Source organism: Chanos chanos, chromosome 1, assembly GCF_902362185.1.
Source record: "Chanos chanos chromosome 1, fChaCha1.1, whole genome shotgun sequence".
Classification (NCBI taxonomy): domain Eukaryota; kingdom Metazoa; phylum Chordata; class Actinopteri; order Gonorynchiformes; family Chanidae; genus Chanos; species Chanos chanos.
Genome location: NC_044495.1, coordinates 9,651,219 through 9,666,797, shown reverse-complemented (window position 1 = coordinate 9,666,797; position 15,579 = coordinate 9,651,219). Strand labels below are relative to the sequence as shown.

Sequence of the window (15,579 nt, the reverse complement as noted above, 5' to 3'; positions counted from 1 at the left end):
ATAAGACGAGGATTTGCTCTCTACACGAACACACTCAGATCTACAAAACAGCCATTTTCACTTTTTCGACTCCTCCGATTTGTCATTATGATTCCACTGTGTCAACTTTGATGCTATCTATCCAAGAATGCGGTGCCGGGTTTAATACTGCGGTGCTTCTGACCCGCTTTTGGATGCAGTGATGATAATGAAAAGGAGGGGGGCACCCATGTGCGTTTTTTGGACATGAAAAAAAAAAATCTTTAGTCGCGCAGTAGATCCGCAGCAGTTGGGTGGTTCAGGGAAGAAGAGGGAATGACTGGTTCAACCATTTCAGGTATGTGTAGATGTCTGCATGAACTGAATCAATATGCTCTCAGTGTATGTTCAACCTTGACAAAGACGCTCCGATTAACTGTTCGGAATGGTCGTATTGTCTGAACTGTGGTGATAAAGAGGGTTGCCATCAATCAAATTTAATTTATATTTGGGAAAAACGCACATCTTACATTGCATATTTAATTTGCTTTAATCTTGTAAAATCTCTACATTCATTGTTTTAAATTGTGGTTCGTAGGCTTAATATTCTTCATTTTCACGCGGAAATTTGGGCTGTTTTTATTTCAAGTTCTTGAGAAATTCAGCGCTGTCCTTGGTTCTGAAAAAAAAAAAGCTAACGCGCCTTTACAACTTGTCCCTTATCATACTTTGCGAAGTTCCAGATTAACTGATACAAGCTATCTACATAAACACCCCCATCTGACGCTCACACTCACCTCACTTAGGTTTAATATTGAGTAAATTCGACATTTCACTAGTATGTCCACTCTTGGTAAGGGGACAAGAATTGACCTTGCCTTCTTTTTTGCTCTTCGGATAGCTAAGGACGGTATGCATGAAAACTTAAAATATAACTCACATGAACTTGATCTAAAATCCAGATTAATCACTGTACGTCTCTCTACAGGAAGAGTTAAGGTGACGAAGATTTGAAATGGTTAAATGGCGATGGTTACGTCGTTGATCTTGGATACACTGAGTGCCTTCGTCCCTAGTTAACTGCAATAAGGATATGATTCTACAGATGATCAATTTGTCACCATGTGGAATATAATGAGCATGAATATGACCGTCGGTTTGTTTCTACCACTGCTGTTATTTGGCTCATTGGCTCTTTCAAATAACAACATGTATGAGAGATCTCTTGTACCCCGAGCTGTTTCGCGTTCAGTGGCCAGAATGGACGGCGACATTATAATAGGTGCCCTTTTTTCTGTCCATCACCAGCCCTCAGCAGAAAAGGTCGCTGAAAGAAAGTGTGGGGAAATTAGAGAGCAGTATGGGATCCAGAGGGTGGAAGCGATGTTCCACACGTTGGACAGGATAAATGCCGATCCCAACCTTCTACCGAACATCACTTTGGGGTGTGAAATCAGAGACTCTTGCTGGCACTCCTCTGTGGCTTTGGAGCAAAGTATAGAATTTATTAGAGACTCACTTATTTCAATCCGCGACGACAGGGATGGATCGAGATGGTGTATTGATGGAACTCCCTCGAGTCAGCCGCCGACCAAGAAGAAACCAATTGCAGGTGTCATCGGACCTGGGTCAAGTTCAGTGGCTATACAAGTGCAAAACCTGTTACAACTTTTCAACATCCCTCAAATTGCCTACTCTGCAACCAGCATAGATCTGAGTGACAAAACCCTCTATAAGTACTTCTTAAGAGTCGTGCCATCTGACACCCTTCAAGCCAGGGCACTGCTGGACATTGTGAAACGTTACAACTGGACCTACGTATCAGCAGTTCACACAGAAGGTAAGCGCTTTACGCAATAACCGCGCAAGAGCGCAGCTGTGAGGCAGCAGCACATGGACGAAACATGAGTGTCCTCTGACGTGACTGCATGATAGTATTTTACACCCCTAATAGATTCAAATCATTTACATAAAGTTAATGGAGTTTTTTGTTTTGTTTTGTTTTTTGTTACAAAAAGGATCATTATCTTTGACAACGATATTCAATATTATCTGGCGTTATTTGTACATTTTGATGTTTTGCTTTTCATAGAGGCTTTAGAACTTGTTTTATTGATCAGTAATAAATACTGATTATGCTATAAATATGCATAAATAACTGAGCATAGACTGAAATGCTGAAGATACGGCTGATTCTACAGGTTTTTAGTCAAATGCCATTTGAGAGCTGCTGCAGTTGTGTTTGCAGGGGGATTACTTAAACAGATTATTTATTTATTTATTTTTTGGGCATGGATGCGTCATTGCTTAATCTAGAAAGCCGCCTGTTTTCATTTCTATTACTCTACACCGGTTGAAAGGCAACTCAGAGTATCATTTTAAATTGTACATTTAATCTCCAAAAGTCCATGCAATTACTTAGGTCACAGAGAAAAAGAGCCAGTCTATTGACAATCGAAAACATAATTAATATGTATTATTGCGTAATCATGCACAGATAGATGAAACCAACCTTTCTAGAAAAGTGATTTTATTTATGCACCAAACCAATATCCTTGGAATGCATTTTCACTGGCTAAGCCTGCTTCACTACCATCATACACAGCATACTTTTTGGGTTTGAGCTACTTTAAGACAGTCCAGCAGCGTCCTACATTTGAGCAGAGGAGAGATGACAGGTAATGCATCAGTCTGCCAGGAAGCCTAGATAGAGGAGTTTTTTGTAAATAGCTGCATTTAAGGGGTCATTTAAAAATATCTGCTCCTTATAGATTTATCCTCACTGCTATCTCTGCAAAGTGCGGGAATGCAGCTTTATATTGTCATGCTCAGGCTGGTTTAACAAAGAGATTTCATGTTTAGGTCAAATCATTTCCCTGCACTTTTACTGTCGTGAAGTGGTTAATGAAAACTGCCTCAGGCCTTACAGACATTCGTGAGATTCTGACACACAAAAAGCAACATGTCTTAAATGTCACTCAGGCAAGTGGTTTTCGGGATTTAATAGTTTCTTATGTTCTTCTCAGGTACTCAGTGCGGTCCAGGCAGTGGACGGGAGGAGAACAACTTGAGCTGGAGCTTGTGATTCCATTATGCCTGTGTCTGTTTCCCTCTCTTTTTAGGGAACTATGGCGAGAGTGGAATGGAGGCCTTCAAAGAGTTGGCATCCCAGGAGGGTCTGTGCATCGCACACTCTGACAAGATCTACAGCAATGCTGGGGAGAAACACTTTGACAGGCTGTTAAGGAAACTGAGAGAAAGGCTGCCCAAGGCCCGTGTAGTGGTCTGTTTCTGTGAAGGCATGACTGTACGAGGACTCCTCATGGCCATGAGACGTCTTGGTGTGGCTGGGGAATTCCTCCTCATTGGCAGGTAGAGCCTCTGGATTATCTGTATATGTACATTTGTAACTGTATGTGACATATTTGTTACATACATTTAATGTTGTAATTGTAAATTGTTATCTCTAACAACTTACCTATGTTCAACCTTTTGATAATGATTTCTGATTAGTAAGAGATCATATTCTAAAAATTTTCTGTGCTTGACACCATGACACAGACACACACACACACACACACACACACACACACACACACACACACACACACATTTATATATATATATATGAATTACATTTGTGGATTGTTTCATTTTTCTGGAGCAGTGAATGCGGTGATTGAGCTATCACAACCCAGGATTTAACATAACAGTGTCATGTCTCCAGAGCTCAGACAGAATATTCCAAGTGAAGTGTACTGCCTTTAAAAGCATTCATTCATGAATAATACATCCACATTGAGCTGTCTCTCTCTGTTTCTGATCACAGGGATGGTTTCTAGGCTGACAAACAAGAGCCCCCTGCTAACTGAAGGAATGAAAACTCTAAGCTTTGAACCAGATAGTTACTCTGTCTCATCACTTAGTCACTGCTCAAGGTTGCAGGAAAGGACAATCATTAAGACAATTTACATTAAGACATTAAGTATTTGCCTTTATATTTTCATAAATTAAGGTGTACACTGTTAGTGAAATGAGAGTTGGGGTAATACAACACATACCAGTGAAGCTGGTTTCATATTCTTGTATGTGTAAAATTTACATGAGGGTAGACAGATCTTTGTGAATGGCAGAGCTGTCAATTATGCAGCAACATTTCACTGTATCTTGCTGAGATTAAGTTTTTTTTTTCCTGTCTTGCCGCCAGTGAAATCTCCATGGAAAAAAAAAAAGAGAGAGAACATCGTTTGGGCAAGTCTGTTCTTTTCTGGGTCAAGGAGAGTATCTCAGAAGAGGCTAATTCAAAGCAATGCAGTAGCTCACTGCACAAAATAACAGTGTTCTTCCAGGTTACTTCACTTGTAAAATGTTTTAAGCAATTTTTTTTTGGTATGTAACCGCACTCCATATTGGGTAGTTTAAACTGCTTTTCTAGGATTTAAACCATTATTGGTTTAAATATAAACATAATTATATCAAAGAAAAGAAAATGTATCAATCATAATTATATCAAAGAAAATGCCGAAGGTGAATAAATAGAACTGCAATAAGAAATGATAGTAAAATATATTTTATGTTTTATATGGATGTAAATATTTCTGTTTATCCATTCACTGCTTTTATTACCTGAAGTGAAATGATTAACTTAAAATCAAGCATGACAGGGTTCCTCAGAACTGATTTATTTTCAGTTTGGAGAAGTATTTCAGTATTAAAGTAAATTTGACATTAGACCATAGAAACACTTTTGTGAAGTATGGCATTTTTAAATCAGGTATTGTGTTTAGAAGAGTAGAGACAGTAACATGTAACTGGCCAAACATAAGCCATAGTCTGTTTGAACAATTGTCTAAGAATAGGCCATCCCTGGCACACACTATGGAGAGGATGCTGTGAGACAGATGGCTATGAGGACACATTCAGAGTAGCCATGTAAATAGTCCTCCATTACATGAGCAAAATACAACAAGAATCAAAATGTTAAAAAAATCAAGCAACTGAACATGTGATCACCATGCTTGTCATCTAATCTCATCCAGTCTTTAGCGATGTCTTTCAGAGATCTCTTGTATTATTATTTTTTGAACGGACTAATGGAGAAAAGCGGGAAAAACTAAAACCATCAGAGAAAGACATGTCTTTTGCAGTTGTTTAGGTGAACAGAGCTTGCGGAGATCCAGTTTTATCAAGATGTCTCATGGGATTCTCAAAGGATTCCTTCAGAGGATCAGTCCTCGGAGACATTCTCTTTGAACACTTTATGACATCAAATATAATTACTCACTCTGAGTTTGCAGTGTCAGTGTGAAAAGTTGACTTATCACCATCAAAAGGTATATCCCTTACTCATCAAAGAGCACATTTGAAGCTCTGTATGGTCTTGAGGTTTTTCATTTCTCTGTAGCATTACCGTAATGTTTGATTTTTCAGGTAATCACATCAGCTGAAAACTATTCCTGTTCTCTGAACCCATACTACAATGGATTCGAATCTTGAATGCATTTCAGTGTTCAGAATTATCCCACAAACAGTTCTCAGTCCTCTCGAGTTTTTGGTGGTTTTATCTTCAAACTAGAACATAGGCGATTAGAAAGACAGTTATCAAACTGTCAAGTCAGCTATCAGACAACTATCAGACCACTGTCAAAATTACAACTATAATTGTTTTTTTGTTTGTTTGTTTGTTTGTTTTTTGAGACAGTACACCACTTCATATTCCCTTTCCTCCCCATATCTGCTTACCTTATAATTACTTCCTTTCTAAGTGATGTGATTCCTCAAGTGAAATTCTACTCCATGCAAAAAGCAGAGAAAGAAGAGAAATTTTCAGTTGCCTCACACAGTATGAACCAAACTAGGTCATCGCACTCCAGGGTGTTTGAGACTTTTTGTCTGTGTTTCTAGTATAAAAAAAGCAGGTGTGAGTTTTGAAAGCAAAAAGCCTGTAATTAGATGACTAATTAGTCTCTGTGTTGTGACCTTTTTTTTTCCCCCCAGTGACGGTTGGGCTGACAGAGATGAGGTGGTAGAGGGCTATGAGCAGGAGGCAGTGGGTGGCATCACCGTGAAGCTGCAGTCAGAAGAAGTGTCTTCCTTTGATGACTATTTCCTGAAGTTACGACTCAACACCAACACCAGGAACCCATGGTTCGCTGAGTTCTGGCAGCATCGTTTCCAATGCCGCATCCCAGGACATCCACAAGAAAATTCAAACTACAAGAAGAACTGCTCAGGTAATGAGAGGCATAGGATACAACTAACAGATTGATTTTTTTTTTTATGAGGTTTCAATGATTTGTGAACTAACTAATTAATAAACTAACTTTTTTTCCCCCAACGTGCTTTGAAAATTATAAATCTTTGAAAGGTGATTTGAAAGAATTATCAAAGTGTATAAAGAAAAATTCATGGTGCCTGCAATGTATGATTTGATCCCTGCAATAACCTTTTTCTTCATGCTGTTTTTTTTTTTCTTACATTTCTGAAAAATTCCCTCTGCTGTCAAAAGGTGATCTAGGTAAATTGAATTTTCATGGCACACTGAATACTTAGATAGCCCTGAATGTTTTTTTTCCTTTTATCTACCACAAGCACCAGCTAATGCTGTAAACCACCTGAAAACAATGCTCAGCAAGCATGTTTTCCAGTTTAACATTTTTCTTCAACACCTGCAACTTTTATAGCTCACACAAGCTCTAGTACCCATATAGTCAAAATTATATTTACGTTTTCCTCACTTTTCATCCAAAAACAAAACAGTCAAACAAAAAAAAAAAGAAAAATGAGAGAAACGCAGTTGAAAAGTTAGACAAACATTAATTAAACGATGGATAATGCCAATGCAAACGTAAATATAGACAAGCATGAAACGTTCACACTATTATTTTATGTTTTGTTGTTAATCAACTTTTCACAAAATGTACTTTTTTTTACCATCTTTCTGGATTTTTTTTTACTACCTTTCCATCAATTTCTTTTCTCCCCTTTCTCAAAGAGAGCCCTATTTTATCAAATTCTGTCATTTAAAATTTTTCAAAGTAAGACAGGAAAAGACTGATCGCTCTCAAATGGTTGAACAGAGAAATGGTCACAGTTTGCTGTTCTGTTGCCTCTGTTGTTTCTTTATCTAGAACTTCAAGATGGTAAGTCAATTTTTCTGAACAGATAACTTGGAGGCACTCCACTCTGGCAATATAGATAGAGGTCGACTGATATGATATGATCATATTTTTTTTTAGATTAGGTTATAACTCATACAAAATGTGTAAACATAAAAATTGATTCTTTATCCTTTCAAAAATCATTGGTCAAGATTATTTTGTCATCATCGTTTATTTTGCATTATCTCTTACAATCTTGAAAAAATTAATGGAGTATCAACATATATCTGTTGACCTCTAATATATAAAGTTATTGGGATGTTTCACACTCTCCAAATGTTTGTATGTGCACTATGTCTGAGATATAATTCCAGATCCCAATAACATTCATTTGATGCATTATTTACCAATTGCCTTTGCTGCATGTTGCAGTGAGGAACTTTCAGGCCAGTATAAACATTTAGCTGCTTTGGCACAAAGCCTAATGCTAACCTTAGCCCTCAGAATAGAGAAATGGTTGCAGCTTTGAAACGATTGCACTTCTTAAATAACTGCACCTCTGGTTCCTATAGATTAGGTTCTCACATATCTCACTATATTATGCATCCTATACACGTTCTCAAAATGAATTGTACAACTGTATCAATAAGATACTGTGACTAGTTCAGGAAAGCAATGTGGTGTAGCTTTCAGAGTCTGAGTCACATTAAGTCAGTCTGCAGGGGAAACTTAACCAGATGTAGGTCGGAGAGCTTTTAACTCTGTAATGTAGAGAGGGATCTGTTTTAATACATGAAGGCAGAGAAATTGTAGTCTCTTCAAGCACAGTATCATATTTTTACAGAATCCCAGTGGTTTCACAATTCCTTGTGTTTTTCTAATGCATGTCTCTAAAATTAGAAGAAGAAACCAGACGACTGAGCCATTCTGAATGCAAATAAACTATTTGACCCAGTGGAAAAATATTGACTTTCATTTCCAGATCATTATATAGTTGAATGAGCATTATTATTTGAAAGTGTATATCTCGATGTTAGATTGACTTGATATCATAGAATGTCTATGTATAGCTATAGACTATAACTATATCTCTTTAATTTCAATAAGGTCAAGAGCAAGTAGTTTCATAATAAAAGTTACCTTAAACTAAGTATGTCATGTTTTCAATCTGAACTTCACTGCTTAGAATAACAAACTTTAATATTTAGCCATTCAACATTTATGAGTATTTTTGACTCCCAGAAACCATTGAGGATGAATGTGTTTATGTTATTTCTTAACTTTAAATTTGAATTAATTGGAGGTCATAATGAATTGCACTGTTGTACATTTTAGATTAATTAAAAAAGTATTTTTTCTCGCAATGATTTATTCAATTTAAAGAATTTCTCCAATGTTAGCTGTAATGCTTAACACTGCTTCTTGCTTGCTTGAAATAGAGAGTGCGATACTGAATCGATAGGGTGTCCTTTGACAATTTTTCTGTAGTTTCTCGGCAATAACATTCAGTTTTTACTGTTTTATGTTGTAGCTGGGATCTAACATAATACACCAAGGAGAGGGAAGAATGAGAACTTCAGTAAATTATTGATTTCCTCACTCAATTAATAATAATGTCACCATCATGTCCATTACTAATTAAATGCTCAGTCCGGTTTCAGAAATGGTTTCCCGCACCATGGTAACAAGACTATCTTTGATGCTCCGTTTCAGCCTGTTCTTTGATGTATATTCCCACATAAGAAAAAAGAACCTATAGTCCTTTTGCCCATGGCTTAAAAAACGATGTGTCTTTGGACACCCTATCATTCTTTTGATTTGAACTGTCACATTGTGCTGCAGAGGAAAGGGCATAACACTGTAGTATGACCTACCAAGGCAGACCTGTACAGCCATTCTAATTATTATAACTGATTTATATGATCTGCAGTAGAGCTGTTGCTAAGCAACAGGTGCAAGAAAGCCTTTTAGATCAAAATAAAGAAAGTTTTCCCCACACGTAAATGATCTTATATTTCATCTGTTTTGTCTGGTTGTATTGACAGGTTATGAGAGTCTTGAGGAGAACTATGTGCAAGACAGTAAGATGGGCTTTGTCATCAATGCCATTTATGCTATGGCCCACGGCCTTCATGACATGCACCAGCATGTTTGTCCAGGCTATGTGGGACTTTGTCCAGCCATGGACCCCATCGATGGCAGCACACTGCTGGAATTTCTGCTCAAGACATCCTTTACTGGAGTGTCTGGAGAAGACGTGTGGTTCGATGAAAACGGGGACACACCCGGGAGGTGAGCCTGTTTTATAAGTTTGCTTTAAACTGTCACAGGCCATGGTTATCACATTATATTTGAGTCAGGTTATATGTTAAAATGTTCCAGCCACTGAAACTGAAGAACAAAGGAGAAAGATTTCAATTTGGTGATAAAGTTTTGAATTTGAAGCTCGCTTGTTGACCGAATCAGGCCCAAGGGTGCTAATGAGTGTATTATCCAAAATTCATTGCTTTTGTTAGTTTGTGAGAAATGGGAGATTTATGCTTCTATTAAAGCGTTAACATATAAGCGTGAGCGTACGATCATTTTTTTAATCTCTCAGGTTCCCCATCTGTTAAACGAATTAGCACTTCAAAAATCATTTGCAATGCTGATTTCCACAGGTATGATATCATGAACCTGCAGTATGTGGAGCCTGGTGTTTATGACTACATTAACATTGGTTCCTGGCATGAAGGCATCCTGAGCATTGATGATTACATGATCCAAATGAACCGCAGTGAGATGGTGCGCTCTGTCTGCAGTGAGCCCTGCTCAAAGGGGGAGATTAAGGTGAGGCTACAGTAACAGATCTTGAAAAGTGAAAAAGACTTACAAATGAAAATACAGCAGACAACTACCTACGATAACAAAAGGCTTGGTCTCGTATTACTGAGATCAAATACACTTTCCATGAAAGACAGACAGCATCAAAGTCCTCTGTGTGTGATTAGGAGTTTTGTAGTCCCTCCCCTGCCTGAAATCATCAGCTGATAGTTATGATAGCCTGTTGGTTTTAAAATGATTTTTTCCCCCCTGTGGCTAAGAGGATTACATAATGATGAGTATGACAGTCTATTAATTCCTTCTGTAGATTAGCAAGTTGCTAGATCACCATGTACTTTTCCTAACCAGTTTTTCCAGATGTGGTGTAAAATGCCATTTACTCCTGGAAAGAACATGAAACTCACCTAATGTCAGAATTTAAGTCCGGACAAATAACAATTCACTCACTGGTTGCTCATTTTTGTTGATCACTGCACTGGTGCACTGATGCATAATTACAATCTTACATTTCTTAGAGCTTGGTTTCGCCTCCTTTTCATAAGAGTACACTGTGTACGTTGCTACAAGAGGGGAAGGGATCTGGTAAAACAGTATGCTAAAATAAAGGCTAATTATGCTTTTATAAAACTCCGCTTCACTCAGGTGAGGAAGAGTCAGCAGATGCTGTAAGCCATCTGTTTGTCTCATTCTGTCACTGTGCTCCTGTAGGTGATAAGGAAAGGAGAAGTGAGCTGCTGTTGGATCTGCACTGCATGCAAGGATAATGAATATGTACAAGATGAGTTCACCTGCAAAGCCTGTGACTTGGGCTGGTGGCCCGACCAAGAGCTGCAAGGTATACCGTTCCCTTTTATCCCTGCTACTACGATAAGTGCTGTTCTGTGAAGACTCAGATGACTACAAGAGACACTCTCCTTACTAAATAAACAATGTGATCTCATTTCACTTTAACAGGGGTACATTTTTGCTGGGGGTGTTACAATCACAGCTGAAGTGGCATAGCATATGTGTCAGCAGCGAATCGTTCGCCTCGTTTGTTCTTGTTGAAACTAAAAGTTTCAAATGTAAAGTCCCCTAAATGGACAAAAAAAACAAAAGATGCCATCACTTCATAGCCCACCCACAAACTTTTGTTTTTCGCTGGTGACTTTGCTCTTTAGTTACACCCATTGCTGCCCTATTCTCAAAGTTATCCCGTGATACCCTTGGGCCATTTATCATTTGTACAGATTGTTAACTCTCTGCAACTTACCACCTATGTGACAGCCCTACTTCTCTAACCACTTATCTGGCCTATTTTTGAAGGTACTCTGCCAGTTTCAATGTCAATGTACTGCATCCATAAAATCCTTTGCCCATGTATTTTTCATGACTTTGAAGGGCATTTTGCACCAGCTCTGTCTTGTGCTCTTTGTTACCTGTACAGATAATATATGGGTGCTTCTTGTTATTTGCATTATTTGTTCTTCAAGTTTCAAGTTTCAAGTTTATTTAGAGCCTAATATCACTGTTTAAATTCTCAAAGGGCTTAACACGCCCCCAAAACAAACAAAACAGGACGGCAGTGGGACATTTTTTAAACATATGTAAATATATGTAATACGTTTAGATTAGGATTGTTTTTCATTTTTACGTGACAACGTTGTCTCAACCCTCAACCTTGAATGTTGGATATTGGTGCAGTCATAGTACGGACATTCCATGAGATACAAACATATGATAGAAATTATAGGAAAATATAATACAGATGAGATGAGGCGAAAGGTAAAGATGTAATTATCGAGATTCACAGCTTTAGTGCCATGAACCACATGTCATGAACCACATAACATGAACCGCAAGAGTGATTTGCTGCAGCATCTCTCAGTCCTGCCGCAGTACATCCCTTGACTTGGCTCTGTCTACTGCCCAGTCCCTTAGTGAAGAGGCCAATTATTTTTAGCTGAACTGGAAACCTACTTTAGCACTTGGTGCATTGGAGTGCTGGTCACAGGCTCAGATGGACAATTTTGCAGGAGTGGAACACAATCTGAAGCGAAAAGCTATTACCATTTTTAATTTATATCCAGCTGATCACAGTCTCCTGCTGTACTTTTGAGCTTTGTATATTTTTAATGCTTATAAATAGCTAATGCTACATATACACGGGGAAACCATGGTCCACAGGACTGGTGCATTTACAGGCTAGTTCTCCAAGTTGTGGTGCGAAACAAGAATTCTTGGGCATCTGCAGTTATGTAAATGAGTGGCACCGATACTTGCTATTTCCAACCACATGTCCCCGTTCTTGATTTTGAAAGTGTTGAAAGCATATCGAAACAACCACACCGGATGAGCTACCAGGCACACAAAATGTGTGTTGTTACATATCCTATTTCATAAGTTACAGTCTAGCTAAAGGAACAAGCTAATATCAAACAATTAAGGTGTTGATAATGTGACATTGTATGTGTTTCTTGGTCTTCCCAGGTTGTGAGCCCATCCCGCTGCGCTATCTGGAGTGGGGCCATCCCGAGTCCATTGTAGCTGTGGTCTTCTCCTGTCTGGGCATCTTAGTCACCATGTTTGTTACCTTCATCTTCATCCTATACAGAGACACACCTGTGGTCAAGTCTTCCAGCCGTGAGCTCTGCTACATCATCCTGGCTGGCATTTTTCTGGGCTACATCTGCCCATTCACCCTCATTGCCCGGCCCACTGTGGCTTCCTGTTTCCTGCAGCGCCTCCTGGTAGGCTTATCCGCCGCCATGTGTTACTCAGCTCTGGTCACCAAGACCAATCGGATTGCACGTATCCTGGCCGGCAGCAAGAAGAAAATCTGTACGAGGAAGCCTCGTTTCATGAGTGCTTGGGCCCAAGTGGTCATCGCCTTCATACTCATTAGCATACAGCTCACGCTGGAGATCACCCTCATTATCCTGGAACCACCGGAGCCCATTAAATCCTACCCCAGCATTAGGGAGGTCTATCTCATCTGCAATACCAGCAACGTAGGCATGGTGGCGCCGTTGGGCTACAACGGTCTGCTCATATTGAGCTGCACCTACTATGCCTTCAAGACGCGCAATGTCCCGGCCAACTTCAACGAAGCAAAATACATCGCTTTTACTATGTACACCACCTGTATAATCTGGTTGGCTTTCGTGCCCATCTACTTTGGGTCCAACTACAAGATCATCACCACCTCTTTCTCTGTCAGTCTCAGCGTCACGGTAGCACTGGGCTGTATGTTTACCCCCAAAATGTACATTATCATTGCCAAACCAGAGAGGAATGTGAGGAGTGCCTTCACTACCTCCGACGTGGTGCGCATGCACGTGGGGGATGGCAAAATCGCGTGCAGGAGCAACAGCCTTCTGAACATGTTCAAAAGGAAGAAGAATGCGCCTGGAAACGCTAAGTAAGTACAGAGATGCCCCCAGGATAGCTTCTTCCTGTCCTGTTGCTTGGACACCCCAGGGTAAAATCTCTTAATTTAAACTGCTCTCTGGACCTCCTGGTCATGCCATGTCCAATGCAATGCTCAATTAACAGCTTTCTCAGACATCTCTGAATTACAGGTTGGCTCCAATTAAAGTCCTGTATACCCAGGGGTGTCCCAGCAGTACGGCAGAGAAAAGCTGTGCTAGAGCGATAAGGGTGATATCCTCTAAGACTCGAACTTAATTAGAAAAATGAGAGTTTATATATACCATAACTTTCATGCAATATGAAACGTTACGAAAATATTTAAATTTCATGTAAGAAAAAATAATCATGTCACTTCTATGAGGCACATTTTAAATATCAGTAAATGCGTTTTAAGTATCAGTATGCTGTTAATATATTATATCATTATATGTATCATTTATATTACGCGTTACATCACATATAAAACATATAAGTCATTTCAGGGCTATAGCTCTGACAGAATGGCTCCATTCTTTTTACATGAACCAGAAATGTTGTTCTTGTGTCCACTTTTCTCGGTTCCTGTGAAATAACAGCCATCTTTATTTTGTTCATAGTTCTAATGGAAAGTCTGTGTCATGGTCTGAACCAGGTTCAAGACATCCTCCGAAAGGAGAACACATGTGGCACAGACTGTCTGTACATGTGAAGAAACAGGAAGCCGGATCCAATCAGATGGCTGTCATTAAACCCCTAACTAATACCTACCATGACACAGGCATGGACTTTTCAGATCTAAGCACCAAAACTCTGTACAATGTTGCCGAGGAGGACGAGGGTGACCAAGTCCGATACAACACCCCCTGTAGCCCCCAACTGATGGCTCACAGGCAATCGCCTGTCAGTGAGCCCATGAAGGAGGTGGGTCCAGATCTGGAATATTACCCCCCTGAACAACACTTGCCACAAAACAGTGTTCTTTCTAAACATGTCATTGTGGATCCTCTCCAGGAGGTTGTGGGAAATTACAATTCCAACATGCCTGAGCTTAACGATATCATCAGTCTACAAAGCACAGAGAATATGGTGAGGCCAATGTACCAGCCCCATATGATACAGCCTCAGCAGGTCCTGCCTCTGGAGCTGGACCCTTACCAAGAGGAGCCGACTTCTCCCCTGGAGGAGGAGGAAGTTGAGAGCGAGCAGTTTGGTCTCCTCCATGGCTATATGTACGATAATGCCCAGATCCATGACGAGGAGGAGCTGGTACAGATAAAAATGGCGATGGAGGACTCCATGGCTCTCATGCCGCCCTCCCCTTTCCGAGATTCCGTAGGCTCAGGCAGTCCCATTCCCAACTCTCCTGTGTCTGAGTCGATATTGTGTACCCCGCCAAGTGTGACGTACGCATCGGTCATCCTTAGAGACTATAAACAAAGTTCCTCAACCCTGTAAAAAAAAAGGCTAAGAGCAAAACTTAAATGCAGTAGATCATTTGGCACAAGTTTCTATAGTTGCACATGAAATTTCTTAATTCACATAAACAATCGTGTGTGCATGCATGTGTGTGTCTGATGTAGCGTGTGTGAGAAATTTTGTTATGCAACTGGACAGTTTCTCTATACTTGCTTTTTAATACTGTAGTAAGAATTACAACCATACATTTAACAGTGTAGGGATAATGACTTTAGTTGACAAGGGCAATAGCAAATTTCAATGTAGAACTCTTTCATGAAATATTTTGTACTGTCAAAGATTTTTTGTTGTTGTTTCTTTAAGTTACATTTAAGAGAACAATAGGTCACTATTGTAGATTAGTCTGGTCATAACAACATTATTTGGTGACTGTATGCACAGCATCATCTCATTATTTTGGAGTAAATATATGCAGTAAATGATATAGATATGTAGCAGGAGTACTTAATGCAAAGTGTAGCAAAAAACTGAACAATGTTTAAGTGCCAATGTAGTACATATGATGTCTCCTCGTTGAAACAAATCGTGGTTTTTTTTTTTTTTAATTGTCTATTTGTTTGGGGGGTTTCTATTTCCACCTGTTCAATATAGAAGTTAAATATTAGCAGACCTATGACTGTACAGGTGAATTGTTAAGATAACTTTTTGTTTAACTGAAGTCAATGTAAATATTTCATGTCAAAACTGTAGCACAGAGATTAGGGTCTCAATTTAAATGGTCATTAAGATTTATGAAATATATGTCCTCTACAACGCTTTTCATTTTACATCTGAAAGTGTTCCCTCTTTATTTTTCAAATATAGCTTTTTCTGGTATTTTCTTACGATATGC

General features: G+C 39.2%; 1 protein-coding gene across 1 annotated transcript; it reads left to right on the top strand.

Moving 5' to 3' along the window:
- Positions 1-1,080: 1,080 nt before the first annotated feature.
- grm1b (glutamate receptor, metabotropic 1b) lies at positions 1,081-14,726 on the top strand. Its single transcript, XM_030773279.1, has 8 exons — positions 1,081-1,798; positions 3,081-3,330; positions 5,956-6,191; positions 9,104-9,350; positions 9,719-9,887; positions 10,590-10,716; positions 12,351-13,281; positions 13,889-14,726. The coding sequence occupies exons 1-8, from the start codon at positions 1,081-1,083 to the stop codon at positions 14,724-14,726; spliced, it is 3,516 nt and encodes a 1,171-aa protein (XP_030629139.1).
- Positions 14,727-15,579: the final 853 nt, after the last annotated feature.

Excerpts from the sequence above, each read along its gene's own strand:
- grm1b (XM_030773279.1), top strand. The coding sequence starts at position 1,081 with ATGTGGAATATAATGAGCATGAATATGACCGTCGGTTTGTTTCTACCA. Across the intron at positions 1,799-3,080 it reads ATCAGCAGTTCACACAGAAG|GGAACTATGGCGAGAGTGGA; the intron begins GTAAGCGCTTTA and ends CTCTCTTTTTAG. Across the intron at positions 10,717-12,350 it reads GCCCGACCAAGAGCTGCAAG|GTTGTGAGCCCATCCCGCTG; the intron begins GTATACCGTTCC and ends TGGTCTTCCCAG.